Source organism: Clinocottus analis, unplaced genomic scaffold (genome assembly GCF_023055335.1).
Source record: "Clinocottus analis isolate CAN_PGR_092001 unplaced genomic scaffold, fCliAna1.0.p SCAF_3, whole genome shotgun sequence".
In the NCBI taxonomy this organism is placed as follows: Eukaryota; Metazoa; Chordata; class Actinopteri; order Perciformes; family Cottidae; genus Clinocottus; species Clinocottus analis.
The window spans coordinates 7,783,518-7,798,077 of NW_027176042.1; the positions used below are offsets into that span (position 1 = coordinate 7,783,518).

Sequence of the window (14,560 nt, forward strand, 5' to 3'; positions counted from 1 at the left end):
TGTGTGGTCACCGTCTCTGTGGGTGTCTGGCCTGAAGGAAAAGGCAGGTGAGCCAGTGCTGCAGCACAATCCCCAGTCTATTTGATGAGTAGACCTCATGCAAAATTGATGTGAACCTCAAGGTCACGGGGAGTTCATTCGGAGCACGCTCAGATCAGCCAGCGCCCTGCAGCACAACGCAGCACACTGCACTGTTCTCCTGGAGTCTGTTGGACTCACTGTATATGCTCCTCTGCACACGCGCTGTTGGATACAGCTCGGTTTGTGAAGGTGCTAAGAGCTAAGAACTCTGCTCCACTCCTGCCTCGGCATTGGCATTGTGAGAAGTTATTTTCCAGCTGAAGTTTGTTTCATTCAAATTCCTTTTTGAAAGGACTGAAGAGGTGAAAATATCCAGTGAATCTGAATAAAATACCACTTTTCCTTTTTTCCTTTTTTTAAAAAAAAAGAAAAATGTTGTGCAGTTGGTGGTTGGTAAAAGCCCTCACACACTGTTTGTCTGTAATAGCTAACCTCTCATTGCAATACTCTAAATGCAATTTCAGCTCATTCTTTCGTAGGTACAGCCATGAACGCTGTCTGACAACAGCCTGGATCACGAGGCAATTTGAAGGGGGATGGTATCGCCATAGTTAGCAAAACCGCTTCCCCCGTGTAAGATGCCACAGCCGTCTCCATCCCCGAGAGAGAGCGCGAGGTCAGAGGGGTCGTTAGTCTGATCTGCCTTACTCATTGATCCCTTATCTGACTGAGGTCTGCTCAAGCTAGACCCGCTGGCCCCAACCACGGCTCTGACACATTCACTAAGTGAGCTCCACCTGGCCGCCGCTCTTGACGATGCCCGTCATCCTACGGGACGCTATAAAGGATCTCTAACTCAGTCTTTTGGTGTAAAATTCTCCTTATTTCATCAAACTACTCACAATGAATGTATAAAGGACCTGAAATAATTTACTACTGCACAGTTTTGTAAGAAGCTGTCGTGAATCATGTCCCAACATGTACTTGATGGTTTGTTGTTCTCCATTAATGGCTTATTATAATTCAAATTGACTCAGCAACTTTTGCTGTTGGCTTATTAGTAAGGCAAGAGGTCAGTAGGTCTTGCAGGAGGACATCTTGGTGCTGCGCTTTACAGCTAGTGGGGAAACATTGGACGAGGCAGCGGCATATATGGACATATCCACCAAAATCAATCAGTCCGCCAAACGGCAGTGAAAGACAGTGATTATTTTTGCCTCTCACTTTCACTATGTGTGAAAATGCAAGTTTGTTATTTTGTCCACAACCTGCTCGTAATGACGACGAGCGACATATAGCCGCGGCTGCAATGTCAGACCCGTCCTTCAAATAGTTAAGGCCATCTGCTTTACCTCTCATTACTCCCCAATCTTTCCCTGCACCTTTAAATCGCGCCCACCTTTTCACGAGGTTCACTCGAGAAAGGCAAAAACAAGGTCCCCAATGTGTCTTCTAATACCAGAGCCTGTCTCTGTTTTTTTTTCCTTCCTCTCTGCAGCGAGAGTAGGTAGGTGGCTTACTGATTGTGTCGGCGATGCAGAGACACAACACCATCACACCCCACTAGCTGTCTGCGCTGGGTGTGTGTGTGTGATCTGTCCAGGCTGCCCACCTTCCTCCCCCATTAAGTTCAATCATGCTGGGTGGCTGCAAGTCTAACTAGCTTCCCATCCTTTTCCATTTAACCTCCTCCTTCCCCTCCCCCCTGCACACACACAATAATCCTCTCTTTGGCACAAACTGGGAGGGGAAACACTAGGACTTCATCAGGAAATTACTTCAAATGCAATTGTAAAGTGTGTGAAATGCTCACATTGCATATCAGAGATTGTGTTTTCGTATGCAGTATATTCTTAGAAACATAAGCTTTGCCATGACGAGTATTGTACATAAGTAATATCATTGTTGGAACAGTGACAAAATCAGTCAGATTAAGTGGCTGGCACCGACTGTTAGATGAATAATGCAAGCTACAAGATGAAAGACAGCTTTGTCTTTTGTAGTCTGTTAGGCGCGAGACTGGGGAGAGCCATGACTGGATGCAGCATCATTCTAACAGCCTGTTAGTTTGCCTGGGAGGGAGAGGAGAATGATATTGATTTATTTCTTTTTTCTCTTCATCATTGGAATTGTCATTTCACAGTCCCGTCACAAAGGTGCATTTGGGATAATTCTTTGTTTCTCAAATTCTATAAGGAAGAGGGGAAAAAGTCATTTTTTCCTCTGCGTTAGCGCTATGAGATAAAGTCCTGTCACCCCTCCGTGCTCTTACAGGTATCACTCAGTTTGCATCTCCGTCAAACGCGCGTCTGTCACGCCCAGGAGACTGTAGATTTGGCTGAATAACGTCTGAGGCGTTTTCATTGTTCAGCGAGAACATTGTTCAGTGTTTTGTCTCTGTTGGTCGCGGTGATTAATAGTTGTCACTTCCTGAACTGAGCTTGCGTGACAGAGTATCCTGTGACCTTTCTTTGGAGGGAATGGTCTGTAGACAATGCAATGCAAAGGTGTCAGAAAGCAATAAGTCAGAGCAACAAAAGCACAAACATGAACTAATTAGAAAGCACTCAGAGAGCGCATAACTCTGCCAAGGCGGCACGGCCTTTCAGATTTCTAATTTCAATAAGACCTGCATTTCCAATCCGGATCAAAAGTCTGTGTCAAAATGCGCATAGAAATCTACAAGCACGCTCACGAACTATGCTTGTGTCATTTTTTTCATTTTTTTTCTTCTAAAAGTCAGTGCAGTGATTCATGAATACATCGCAACACAAGCCTACAGCCACACTAGCGGCTCTGCGAGTCTGTATTTTGGCATGGTGGCTTTTAGGCTAAATGCTAAGGTAAGCATGCTAACGTGCTTGTCAGAAATATGCTTACATGCAAATGTTTAGCAGGTGTAATTTTTGCCATTTTAGTTGTGTGACTTTAATGAGTTAGCTATATCATAGCTAGCTAAAACATTCAAATGCAGCTAAAATGTTACCGCATCAAACATAATAATACTATTGTATAATATGTAATATTAAAACAGAGAAAGAGAGCCCATTTTGACTGCATACTTTTGCTTTTATATTCATTGAAAAGAGACCTTATCTGTGATATCACGGTAGCCTTTTCTAAATGGCATTAAACACAACATACATTAGGACACAGCCTCTGAGGAACATGAATGTCAGTATCGAATATGTTATGCTCGTCCATCCAATATTTGCTGAGATATTTCACTCTACCATCAATCTCATGGTGGTGCTAAAATTCAATTCAGGGGATCACCATGGGCATGAGAATACATCCTCTTGGGAACATGAATCTTTCTGAATATGTTATGGTGACCCATTCAGTAGTTGTTGTTATTCTGCCAAAGTGGTGGACGGAGCGACATATCTACATTACGATTCCTCTCACGTCATTCAAAAGTGCTCCCTCAAACTATGCTATAATGCATAATTTGGTGTTTTCTTACCTGCAAATACACTCCTATCCTAAGGCCACGGCCTCATCTTCCACCAAATGTCTCTATCAACGGGTGTCCAATATTCTGCTATCAGATTCACAACCAAAACCAAACACACAACCTCTTTGGAGGTAATTAAAACAGAGATAAAATAAAACCCATTTTACCATGCAAGAGGGAAAGTAGTCAATATTCACCTCTGCTCATTACTTTAGGCATGTTGCCTCCATTAGTAGAAACAAAATGAATGAATTAAAACTGTTGCCATCCTCAAAATCAAGAAATGTTTTTCTTTCGTCCCAAATTGCTATAATGTATATTTACGACGTCTTGATTTCTCTGCTAACAAAACAGAATCCTACTCCTGTTACTCACCTTTTATCTCCTCAGCATGATGCGACCGATCCAATCGATCTCTGTGATAAACACTGTGAGCGTGCATCTCCAGGGAGCTGAGCCACTGATTGTGTTTGCGTTTTTCCAGATGGTCACTAAACGGAACACTCATTGATCTGGGGAATGACTACCGGCGTCACATGTCTGGGGGCAGCCTGATCATTAACAACCTGGACAAGGACCAAGACACCGGGGTATACCAGTGCGTGGCCTTCAACACGTGGGGGTCCATCCTCAGCCGCAGAGCCAGCCTACAATTTGCATGTAAGTGATCCCAAGTTTGCTAACACGTTTTTTTTTGGCGTGACTCTGACACGGTTATGATATCCTGGCATCGCTTTGCATCTGCTGTTTATCAATCGGACAGTGTAATATGGCCGTTGCCCATGCCTTCTTTTTCTTCCCTTTTTTTTTTTCATTCTCCAATGCCGATTTCTCATTTAGATTGCCTGAGAATAGATTTTTCGTAAAGGGGAGATGGTAATCGAATAAAATGTCAGCTGCAACAAACACTCACAGCGGGTGAGGCCGCTTCTGACTTTCTCTGAACTCCATTGATTCTCATTAGCGGCTCCAACTTGTGACAGCATCTATGCTCGGTCCGAAATTGACTCATACTTTGCCAAGTGACGAGCCAGCCATTATGATCAAGACTTTAAAAGAGACAAACACAAATGACCCTTAAGAAGCATTCGCATCTCTGTAATCGCCAGCCATTTCTTAATGCATTGTACATACAGCAGATTGAGAGTGGATCAGCGGCGGGGTGCGTGCCGCTCTGTCAGGCCGCCGCTCAAAACACAAAAAGGCTCGGGTTGGAAGGTGATTCTGTGGTGTTTGGTCCTACAATACCTTCCGGACAGGCACCGTCGAGGCACTGCTCTGCTCTTGATCAAGCCTGCTGACTATTGATCATCTCCCAAGGATAGAGAACATTTCACTTCCTCTCAGGAGATGGACTGCCATTATCCCTACAGCCAGCAATGAATCTTACTTGTAGGGACCGGGTGAAGAGGAGAGCTGCTTGACATTTATTGTCTTGCCTAATGTGCAGGGAGGGGGGTCTAGGAGATCAGCATGGCTGATACTCTGCTTTTCCGTGTAATGAGGCCACTGCCCTAAGATAGAAATGTCGTGCCTTCCTTGCTGCTTTGCTTGCCGTCAAAATCAAGCTGCAACGGCTATAAAGCTCACACGTCCTCCCACGGCTCACAAGAAGAGACCGCTGAAATAATGCCTAGAATGTAACACGTAATTGCTATCGGCGTCATCAGCAAACTGTATTCAATCATGGTTTTATGTTCATAGTTTTGGCTATCATCATCGGTTGTGATAACGTTGTGCTCATCCAGTTGTTCGCTGCGATCCGTTAACGTGGCAATATTGGCCGAGCGGAAAAGATGATTATTGTTTCTTTACTGACTTTGACTCCTCAGTTTCCTGTTGGGTGGACCATTGCCATCTCATAAATAGCCCTGTTTTCAAAGAAAAACTGACATTATTCTAAAAGTTGTGTCATTGGCTATGAATACCATAAAAAAAATTAACAAAACATCTTTATCTTTTTACTTGGGGGGGAAGAGAGAAGTAGGCAGTTTAATTCTATGAAATAATAATGTAAAGAAATAACTTAGTTGATGTTGTCCAATGTCCAGCCTCTCTTTAATCACGAAACAAGATGATACTAGCCGAAGCGCAAAATGTATGCAGACTGACAAGCTGAGCACATCTGCAGTCATGCTTTTCAAACACAAAAGTAATAAACAGGGGCCCGTCTTAGTAGCGTGCACTGGACCCCCTACGCCACTGGAACCACGCGGTACCGGAAAAGTACCACGAGCCACAACTTCTACGAAATCATAAGCTGCCACACAGTATCTATCATGGTTAATACGTCCATGCAGTTTACGGACCAACTTCCTGGTTCAGGAAGAGTTAGGAATAATAAGTAACATTTTGGTTGCATTCGCTAGTTCGTTTTAATACCAAATGAGTGAGTTTTACATTAACAATAGATCAATTGAGTCTGTGTATTACAAAACGTGTTACTGGTAAAAAAAAAAGAAGAAAAAAGACGACTGAAGCTCTACTGCAGCTCTCTGAGGCCCTTTGGTCATAATAAACGCCTTATCAGCTTTTACAAGGTGACAATGTGTGGGTGTTGTGTTAACAATACTGCTATAAATAGCCAGTTGGAACGTTTATAACCTGTTAGTTATCATCTCACTGCTCAGTTGTGTTGCAATGATCTTGTCCTGTTCCCAATTCTCACTAATTGCCTGACAGTGTTATAGTAAGAGTTGCAAACTACAGTTTAACCTACAAATTTTACTAAACCAGATACATTTTCTTTTTATAAAGCACATTGAGACTTCTGCATTGTGCGGCCTCTGCGGCAGGTGAAAGTAGTTTGCTCATGAACATTGTTGGTCACAATATATAACTGGGATACGGACGGCGCCATTGCCCAGACCAATCATCTTTGAGCTGTAATGGTTGCTCTCTGTAATCTCCAATCCATTCTAGCCATTCTATATTTCGTCTTTGCTTTTCTGCTTACAAAGGAATCACTGCAGCTACAGTGAGTTTGGCCTCCAGCTCTCAGAGTTACAGTGTGTGGTCAGTTCACTCCACTGAAGCCCATTATTCTTCTGCTCAGTGGCCGGGGAAAGACAGAAGTGTATCCCCTTCAGCACCGAGCCCAGCTACATCTCCGCAACTCCTCTGTACCGTTTTGCACGAACTTGGTGAAGTAGTCCTCATCTCCCCTTCCGCTAAGTAGTTATTTGTAGGTCTCTGATTCGCCATAAAAGCGTGGCTATTATAATCATCAACTGCTGTTATGCCGGATCTTTTTTTCAAATCAACGGGATACCGGGAATGTCTTTAAGAGATGTTCTCTGTATTTACTAAGACAGCCCGATGAGATCAGAAGGACGTTGCCTCTGTCTGTATTTTTGAAGTCAGCCGTCTCCTCCTGTGGCCTCCTCGGTGTCCTGCCGTGACTTGGCTCTGTTTGATTCCACTGCGGTCATCCGAGAGCTACTCATTAATCTTACCAACACTCTGTCCCACTTCTCTCCATAATCTTCCTTCCCCTAATTTCCCTTATCGGTCACACTGACTTTCTTTTGTTTGTGTTTGGATGGCTTACTCTAGGCTGCTAGCCAGAGGGTGCCGACAGAGTACAGAGCGGACTGCGACAGCTTCCCTCCATCAGTCATGAAGCCAGGGGTGGTTTATCATCCCAGGTTTGGTTGGGTTTTTTTGGGGTCTGCCAGCGACTGCTCATTCATTTGCAAACGGGATAGATTGTGCTGAGAGTATTGATGGGGGAGCTAATGTTTTAAGTGCAAGATTACACCACATTTAATAATGATGTTACTTATTGCTGCTGGCACTGCAAACTGTCATTTGTCATGCACACTCCCTCCTCCCTCCCCTCTCCATGTTTGCTCAGTCCACACCCCCAGCTCATTTTATCCCATCTCAGCCTAATCTTCTTCGCTGTGCTAAAGCGCTGTGTCGCAGGGCAAGCATCAACAAGTCGGGTCAATCTATTTTATCGGCACCCAAGATGCCTTTGGAAGTGTCAGGAGGTGTCAATGATGCCCTGTCAAAGTCCCAGTGCTTGAAATGTAACATCAAAAACAGGTCTCAAAGAATCGCTGAAGGGAGTTTTGGATAAAACTACGTTCAGAACTTGAAAATATGGACTATATAAAGAAAAAAAAACTTTCTGGCTGTCTGATATTGAGCTCAGTGACTTCTGTTTCCCCTGGCAGGAGTCTAATTCGATTTCGATCTTGTTTGACTTCTCAGATCTTGATAACTTCAGAACTCAAGCGGTGAGGAGCGCCGTCAACGTCCGTGAGGGCCAGGGAGTGGTTCTCCTATGTGGACCGCCTGCACACTCTGGAGGTAAGCTTCCTCTATCTGTGTCGGCCACTTTTGTGCCTCTTATTTAAACATGACTCAAATTGAGGCTTTCACAAGGCTTTGGCTTTTTACACTCATTCATGTGTACAGTACACACGCTCTTAATAATCATACCCCTATGTATTTCATACTGAATGCTACCGCTATGCAAATCCCTACTTTGGACTTCCTTATTCTGTCTATTTTTTTAATTTACTTCGCCAGGTGTAAGCCTGTGGGGGAGATTATGCATTTGGTTCTGTGTGTGAGTCTGTGTATCCGTCTGTCCACGGCTAATCTTGCATACTGTTATACCTATAAACCCAATTTCTCTTGTGGAACTGTCATGGTTGCAGGGATTCACAATTACATTAAAAAAAAAAAAATTCAGTTTCATGCCGTCATTGACTTTAACTCAAGTGATCCACAAGTGATGCCTCAGAGGCAAAAGCACTTTCAAATCGGCAAGGCTTAAAAACATGCCTCGCCTACTCTTTTGCAGGCATTTGTTGTGGTTCAAAATATGACATCCAAAGCAAAGATTGGTCTCATCGTGAACTGCAGCATCTGCAGATAATTCCACACAAGATGTGTTATGATCCATGGGAGAAAGCAACAATACAATATGAATAACTTCCTGTTTTTGTTATCTTCGCCGCCATCACGACCGTAAGGTAGCCGGAAGCGACCACTAATTGAGATTCAACTCTTCTTTGTGCGGGAGGGGGGAGTAGAGAGGAGACACTTGGTCGAGATCTGCAATCTAATGAGTGCACATTGCTATCGTGTTTCTAAAATTAGGCTTAAAGGAAAAGTTTGACATTTGGGAAAATATACCTCGCTTCATGTTTGTACGTTAAATATGAAGTTACAGCCATCAGCTGGCTAGCATAGGTTAGCCCAAAGTCTATTTACAAGGGGAAACGACACTAAAGCTCACCAATTGACACGCTATGTCTCTTTTGGTAAACCTGTACAAAAACCCAAAGTATTTTAACAGTGTGGGTTAAGTGGGCCCTAAAAGTACAACTTGTTCCACTTTGTTATTTTTTTTATTTTGTTAAAACAAAAGAGATGCAACGTGTCGATTAGTGAGTCTGATAGAAGCACTGTGTTGACAGTCCGCCTTGCTGTTTCCAGTCTTTATGCTGGGCTAACCAGCTGCTAGCCGCAGCCTCATAATTATGCACCGCACATTCAAAACAAATGCTTTAATCGTTCAACTGAGAGGCTGAAAACGTTGTCTTTAAATATGAGGCCACGAGTAGGAGATAAAGACGCGGGCAGCTCAGCCCCACCTCTCTGAGGATATGGACAATGGCTGCTGCCTAGCTTGTCTTCCTCTTGATACAGTAGCGTGCACATTGGAACAACCAATTTCCTTCACAAGGGAACAGTTTGTAGCACATTGCATTGTACAGCTGGTCTATGGGATAATGGGTCAGAGTACTCTGTGTGAAATACAGTTTGACAGCTTTCCTCTGACATAGGCCTGGGTTTATACGTGGTTGGCTGCTGTAACTGTGGCGCTATTGTGTTGCTTTTTTTTCCACATTTTCAGAAGTGAATGAAAGTAAAGCAGTGTGAGCTTGCTGTCCCTTTCTTCCTTTCTCGCCCTACTGCTCCTTCAACTTCTCTCCCTCTTTTTCTCCCACCTTTCCGACACCTTTTTTTTCATCTTTTTTTTCCTCTCCTGAATTCTGAAAGCATCAATTTGCTTCCTAACCTTGAACACCATTGAACTTTATCCAACACCTACGGAATAAAACACCCTCTCCGGCTCTCGATTCACTTTGTCGACTGAATTCTGCAAGAGGCTTTTACCCTCACTACCACATTCTTGCTCACCTCACCCAGCTATGAAAGAATGAAAGACAAAATTGTCACACGGAATTGTTATTGTGTCCCTATTGTGCTCCGCTGCAACCATTTGTTATGAGCTTTTTTAGTGCACAAGTCACCTTCTCTGTTGCATTAAAGCCCTTATGTTGTATTTCCACTGTCCACTTGACTTAAAATCCCCACTGCTCATTACAGCCTTGCATAGTTCAGATGGAGGTTATGCTGAGTCTGAACTTTGTGGCTCCTGCTGACCTAATCAGAAGCAACGTTGCATCTGCATCGCTGCTCTCGGCTTCGGGCGCTTGATCCCATCCGAGGCTGTAACGCCCGCTCCCCCCGAGGCAAAAGGGTGGGGGGAGGGGATCATCGAATATGATTGACAGTCGACACGTACACCTTTTGACTCTGAGCCCCTCCACTCCAAACTGGTAGATTACACAAAGCATCTCCTCGCTCTCGCAAGTCTGTACAGCGCGCGCTTCGGGAAATGACACAGTAATTCACCGTGGCAGGTTTCTCTTTTCGTATGGTAGACCTGCAGCTTGTGAAAGGGGGGCGTCGCAACATGTTCCCACTTCCAGCCGTCAATCCGTCCGTCGATCCCTCCACCCATCCCTCCGTTCGTCCGTGCCTCCCATGAACCGACCAAGTCGCTCAGGGACCCGCGGAATGGAGGCCATGTGTCAGGGGAGGGCCACTGACGCGCTGTAATCCATTTTGTTTCGCTCCCTTTCCCTGGGTCGCCCATTGCTTCTGCACTGATAGCTATTACATTTTCCATGCCTTGGTATATCTTCCCAAGGAAACTGCGATAAGGGAAGGAAAATTAGGTTATATACTAAACTTTTTAGGCCACAGTGGGGTATCTTCTCTTTGCTGCAGAGGTCGATGTTACCAACTCAGCTCGTGTGCATTCAGTTTTGAGTGAGCGGTGACGGCGGTGTAATGGTTTCCCTTTCCATTGCAGGCCTGATATTTGCGTGGATCTTCAATGAGTACCCGCACTTTGTCCAGCAAGACAGTCGTCGATTCATCTCTCAGGAGACCGGGAGTCTGTACATCTCAAAAGTGGAGCCTTCAGATGTTGGCAACTACACTTGTGTGGTGAACAACTCTGTGACGAGGGAGAAGGTGCTCAGCTCTCCAACACCTCTGGTCCTCAGAAGCGACGGTAAATTCTATAAACTATGTGGAACGGAGTAGACGGATATTGGAAATAATCCATAGTTGTTACATCTTCATGTCAGCGTGTTGCTATTTGTGGTTGTGAGAGGTCTTTGCCCAGTAGGCAGCAATTTGCTATTTTGGCTATTTTGGATTAAGATTACTTGGCATTATTTGGTAATATTTAAGTATACTATAGTATAAGAAGTCACATCTGACAATGTTTTGATATTGGACCGTTGACATCCAACGATACTGTTGACAGCTCAGCACTTAAGCTGCCTGATCTCATGTTAACATTAGCTTAACATGCTGACAGGACGGCTTCCCAGCTCTGAATATTGGACATCTCAATTTGAGCCGCAGCATTTCATATCCTCTTCAAGAAGATGGTGGGCCATGCTTCACATAAACACTGAATTAAATTCGGTTTAAAAGATTGTTAAGAAAATGACTTTTCAGAAAGGCTTTTTAGTTTTCATTGCTTAATACCTTCCACAGATCAGCTATACACCATTCTTAAAAACAGCTTTTTGGTGACCAGGTTGGTCAGTCTATCCTCTTCTGGCACAACATTTTCTGGACCACAATCTGTTCATTAATAATTCACATTTATTACTGCTGACTTGATGGCTTAATAGAAGATAAATACCTCATAAGTATTACCAGCATTAATGTATTGGCAATAATTAAAACTGGATTATTACAGAATACACCAGCTATTAATGGTAAAGTCGGGCAACTCATATGCTGTTGTTTTTAATGACTTATGATCAATAAAGCCTAAGTAAATAATTTGTTAACTGCTGATGAAGCCATTGATTGCAAGGTGCCTTATTAAAATGTGGTACAGTGTTTACCTTCAGTCTTTCAGATGTCAGCGTCTATTTAGCCATTATTCAGAATTATCAGACCATTGATTTGAAGCACAAAATATCAAACTGTGAAGGCTTTCGTAAACTGAATTATAGTTCAAATGAATGTTGAAGTTTCTATATAGGAAAAGGCTTCATATCACTAATAACTAATCATTGAGATAATCAGCAACCCAGTTGCTCTAAAAAATGGATTAACGTTGTGCGTTTCTGCAAACCGCGGCATGGCTTGAATATCAACGCTTCTGAACCATATTAGCCTTGTATCACTCACAGAAAACACGCAATGCTACGTGATCGACATGGTGAAACGCTTGCTTAGGTTTATTTGTTTATGGTTGGAAAAATGAGAACGGTTTGTGTGGAAATACTAACGTAACAACATAACTAGGATGAATAACTATCCACCGCCCATTTCTTACCAAACGTTACGTAACAAGTGCAACAATCTTACGCATTGTGAATATAATGTGTTTATGATGTGAATATAAATCAAGCCACATTGCTACAGGTGAGAAATCTCTACAGAGCGAGTCTTTACCCTGATGTGTCCTCTGAATCTTTTATAAGCCACCTCTTGACCTGCCCTTCAGTGGTCACTTTTGCTCAACATGCAATTTTTTTTTAGTCATGTCACTGCGTTACTGCTCTTTTATTTGATCTAACACGACTTGTATAATGGGTGAGCTGTTAATCCTTGATGTAAAAAGCTTGTCATTCATTGTCTCACTTTTGCAGGAGTAATGGGTGAATATGAACCCAAAATAGAAGTTCACTTCCCTGATTCAGTTCCTGCTGCGAAGGAATCGGTGGTGAAACTGGAATGCTTTGCTCTTGGAAAGTAAGTCCAGCTCACTGTGTGTGTGTGTGTGTGTGTGTGTGTGTGTGTGTGTGTGTGTGTGTGTGTGTGTGTGTGTGTGTGTGTGTGTGTGTGCGTGTGTGTGTGTAACATATTCCCTAAGCTCATTCGTGTATGAATGAGTGCTACTCAAGGTGATTTACGGATGCACGAGCGTTGCATTACTCACTCTCAGATACATCAATCCATAGGAGAGCAAGGGCCGCAACATAAAAAGACAAGGGGGTAGAAATCAAAGTTCTTTTTAAGAGCTTCTGAAATCAGGGCAATCACAGTTTGATTTGCAGGGAACAATAACTCACGGGGCTTTAGCTTCAACTGCTTTTTGTCTGTGCTTAATCAAACTCGGGAACTTCTTCCCGTGTCTGTTTATCTGCAGCCCCGTCCCAGAAATAAGCTGGAGGAGAACAAGCGGCATCCCTTTCCCCAGCAAAGTGAAAATGAAGAATTCAAATGCCGTCCTTGAAATCCCCAATTTACAGCAGGAAGACGCGGGGACGTACGAATGTATGGCAGAGAATCGCCGAGGCAAAAATGCCGCGCGGGGTCGTATTTCATTCCATGGTGAGTCGACCATTTAGAATTGACAGGAAACGCAGGGAGACGCCGCGGGACCCAATGTGTGTCCCCATTTGCACAGGAAACATGCATGTGAGCAGCTGCTTTAATCTCATCCTTTTGACAGGAAGCCTATTTGTCTACAACGTACAATGAAATGAGAGTAAAGGCTTTGGATCGAAGCTTGAAAACGTAAAAAGTGAACGTTATGCTAGAGGCGCCAAGTTTCCTGTCGATATTAAAATCTGTTGACCAGCCCGCCTTTCTCATTATGCTCCTAATCCACTTTAAACTTTGATGATTTAATGCAAGGCTGCTTTAACGGCTTCATGATTTCTGATACCACCCTTTGCTAATCCACTGCTTCTTTAATTAAAACACATGTTTGAAGATAATCCTCTCATTTATTCCAAGCTAAACCTCACTGGCTCCAGACAATGACGGACACAGCGCTGTCCATCGAGGAGAACCTCTTTTGGGAGTGCAAGGCCAATGGGAAGCCCAAACCGTCCTACAGCTGGCTGAAGAATGGGGAGCAAGTGACGGCTGAGGTATGGAGATATGTCGAGACAATAGAGCGGAATAAATGTGTGGGCCAACGGAATGAAAGCAGATGTTTCTGTTCCGGTTGCTTACACTGAATCAAAACTGTAGAGAAACAGTTTAAAAGATGGCTGGTGAGCGTACCCTGCTCGAAATGAACGCATGTTCTGTATCAGAACTGCCTTTTTATGACGAGAATCAACCTCTCATCCATTTTCCACTTGCTCGGTAGAACTACCGTTCATTAAATTCAAGGGGTGCTCCAGCGATTTAGTACCGAGCTTTCATAATGGGGCAGACAGGCGCACCTGGTATCTGTATCTAAATATATCATGCGGATAAGAGCATCTGATCCAAGGGCCTTTGAATTTATACTTGATATTAACAAGCAAGCGCTAATTCATTTTTAAATCACTTTTTATATTACTGAGGTGAAAATTCACTTTCTGCCTGAACACACCGACCAAACTGCCACTTTTTTTCTTTTTTCGTAATTACGAAAATTCGTTTTCCCAAACTCCCAAGCTCCCCTCGGACCTATTTCACACATCATGCCAAAGCCAAGATGTGTGAAATAGGCGAAGTGCCCCTTTAAATCAGCAGCTGAAGCAAGAGAACGTAGAATGTAATCATCAGTAGAAACATGCCACAAATAGATTCACATTGGAGGTTGGCAGTGTTTATGCGATAAGGTGACTTTGTGCCGCACTAATGTGTTCTATTTCACTGAGCTCCGGCTTTCTAAATGCGTCTATAATTAAGAGAGCGCTGAGAGAAGCCCCTCCCCCTGCCGCCTCGAGGATGTCTGACTAGCTCATTGGGTTAAAAATCAATCCAAGTCATCATCCGAGCTGTCTCCATAGTTTTTCCAGCTGAGCAACCGCAGCAAATGAATGACTTCTTAATATGCTGCTGGTGCTGTTGTCA

General features: G+C 43.6%; 1 protein-coding gene across 1 annotated transcript in view; it reads left to right on the forward strand.

Moving 5' to 3' along the window:
* The window catches only part of cntn3b (contactin 3b), a 47,358-nt gene that overhangs the window by 13,410 nt on the left and 19,388 nt on the right, over positions 1 to 14,560 (forward strand). Inside the window, exons 4-9 of the mRNA XM_068593560.1 lie at positions 3,963 to 4,138; positions 7,697 to 7,795; positions 10,602 to 10,805; positions 12,412 to 12,514; positions 12,912 to 13,096; positions 13,505 to 13,641. Coding sequence (XP_068449661.1) covers positions 3,963 to 4,138; positions 7,697 to 7,795; positions 10,602 to 10,805; positions 12,412 to 12,514; positions 12,912 to 13,096; positions 13,505 to 13,641 — 904 coding nt within the window. The remainder of the gene's footprint in view (positions 1 to 3,962; positions 4,139 to 7,696; positions 7,796 to 10,601; positions 10,806 to 12,411; positions 12,515 to 12,911; positions 13,097 to 13,504; positions 13,642 to 14,560) is intronic.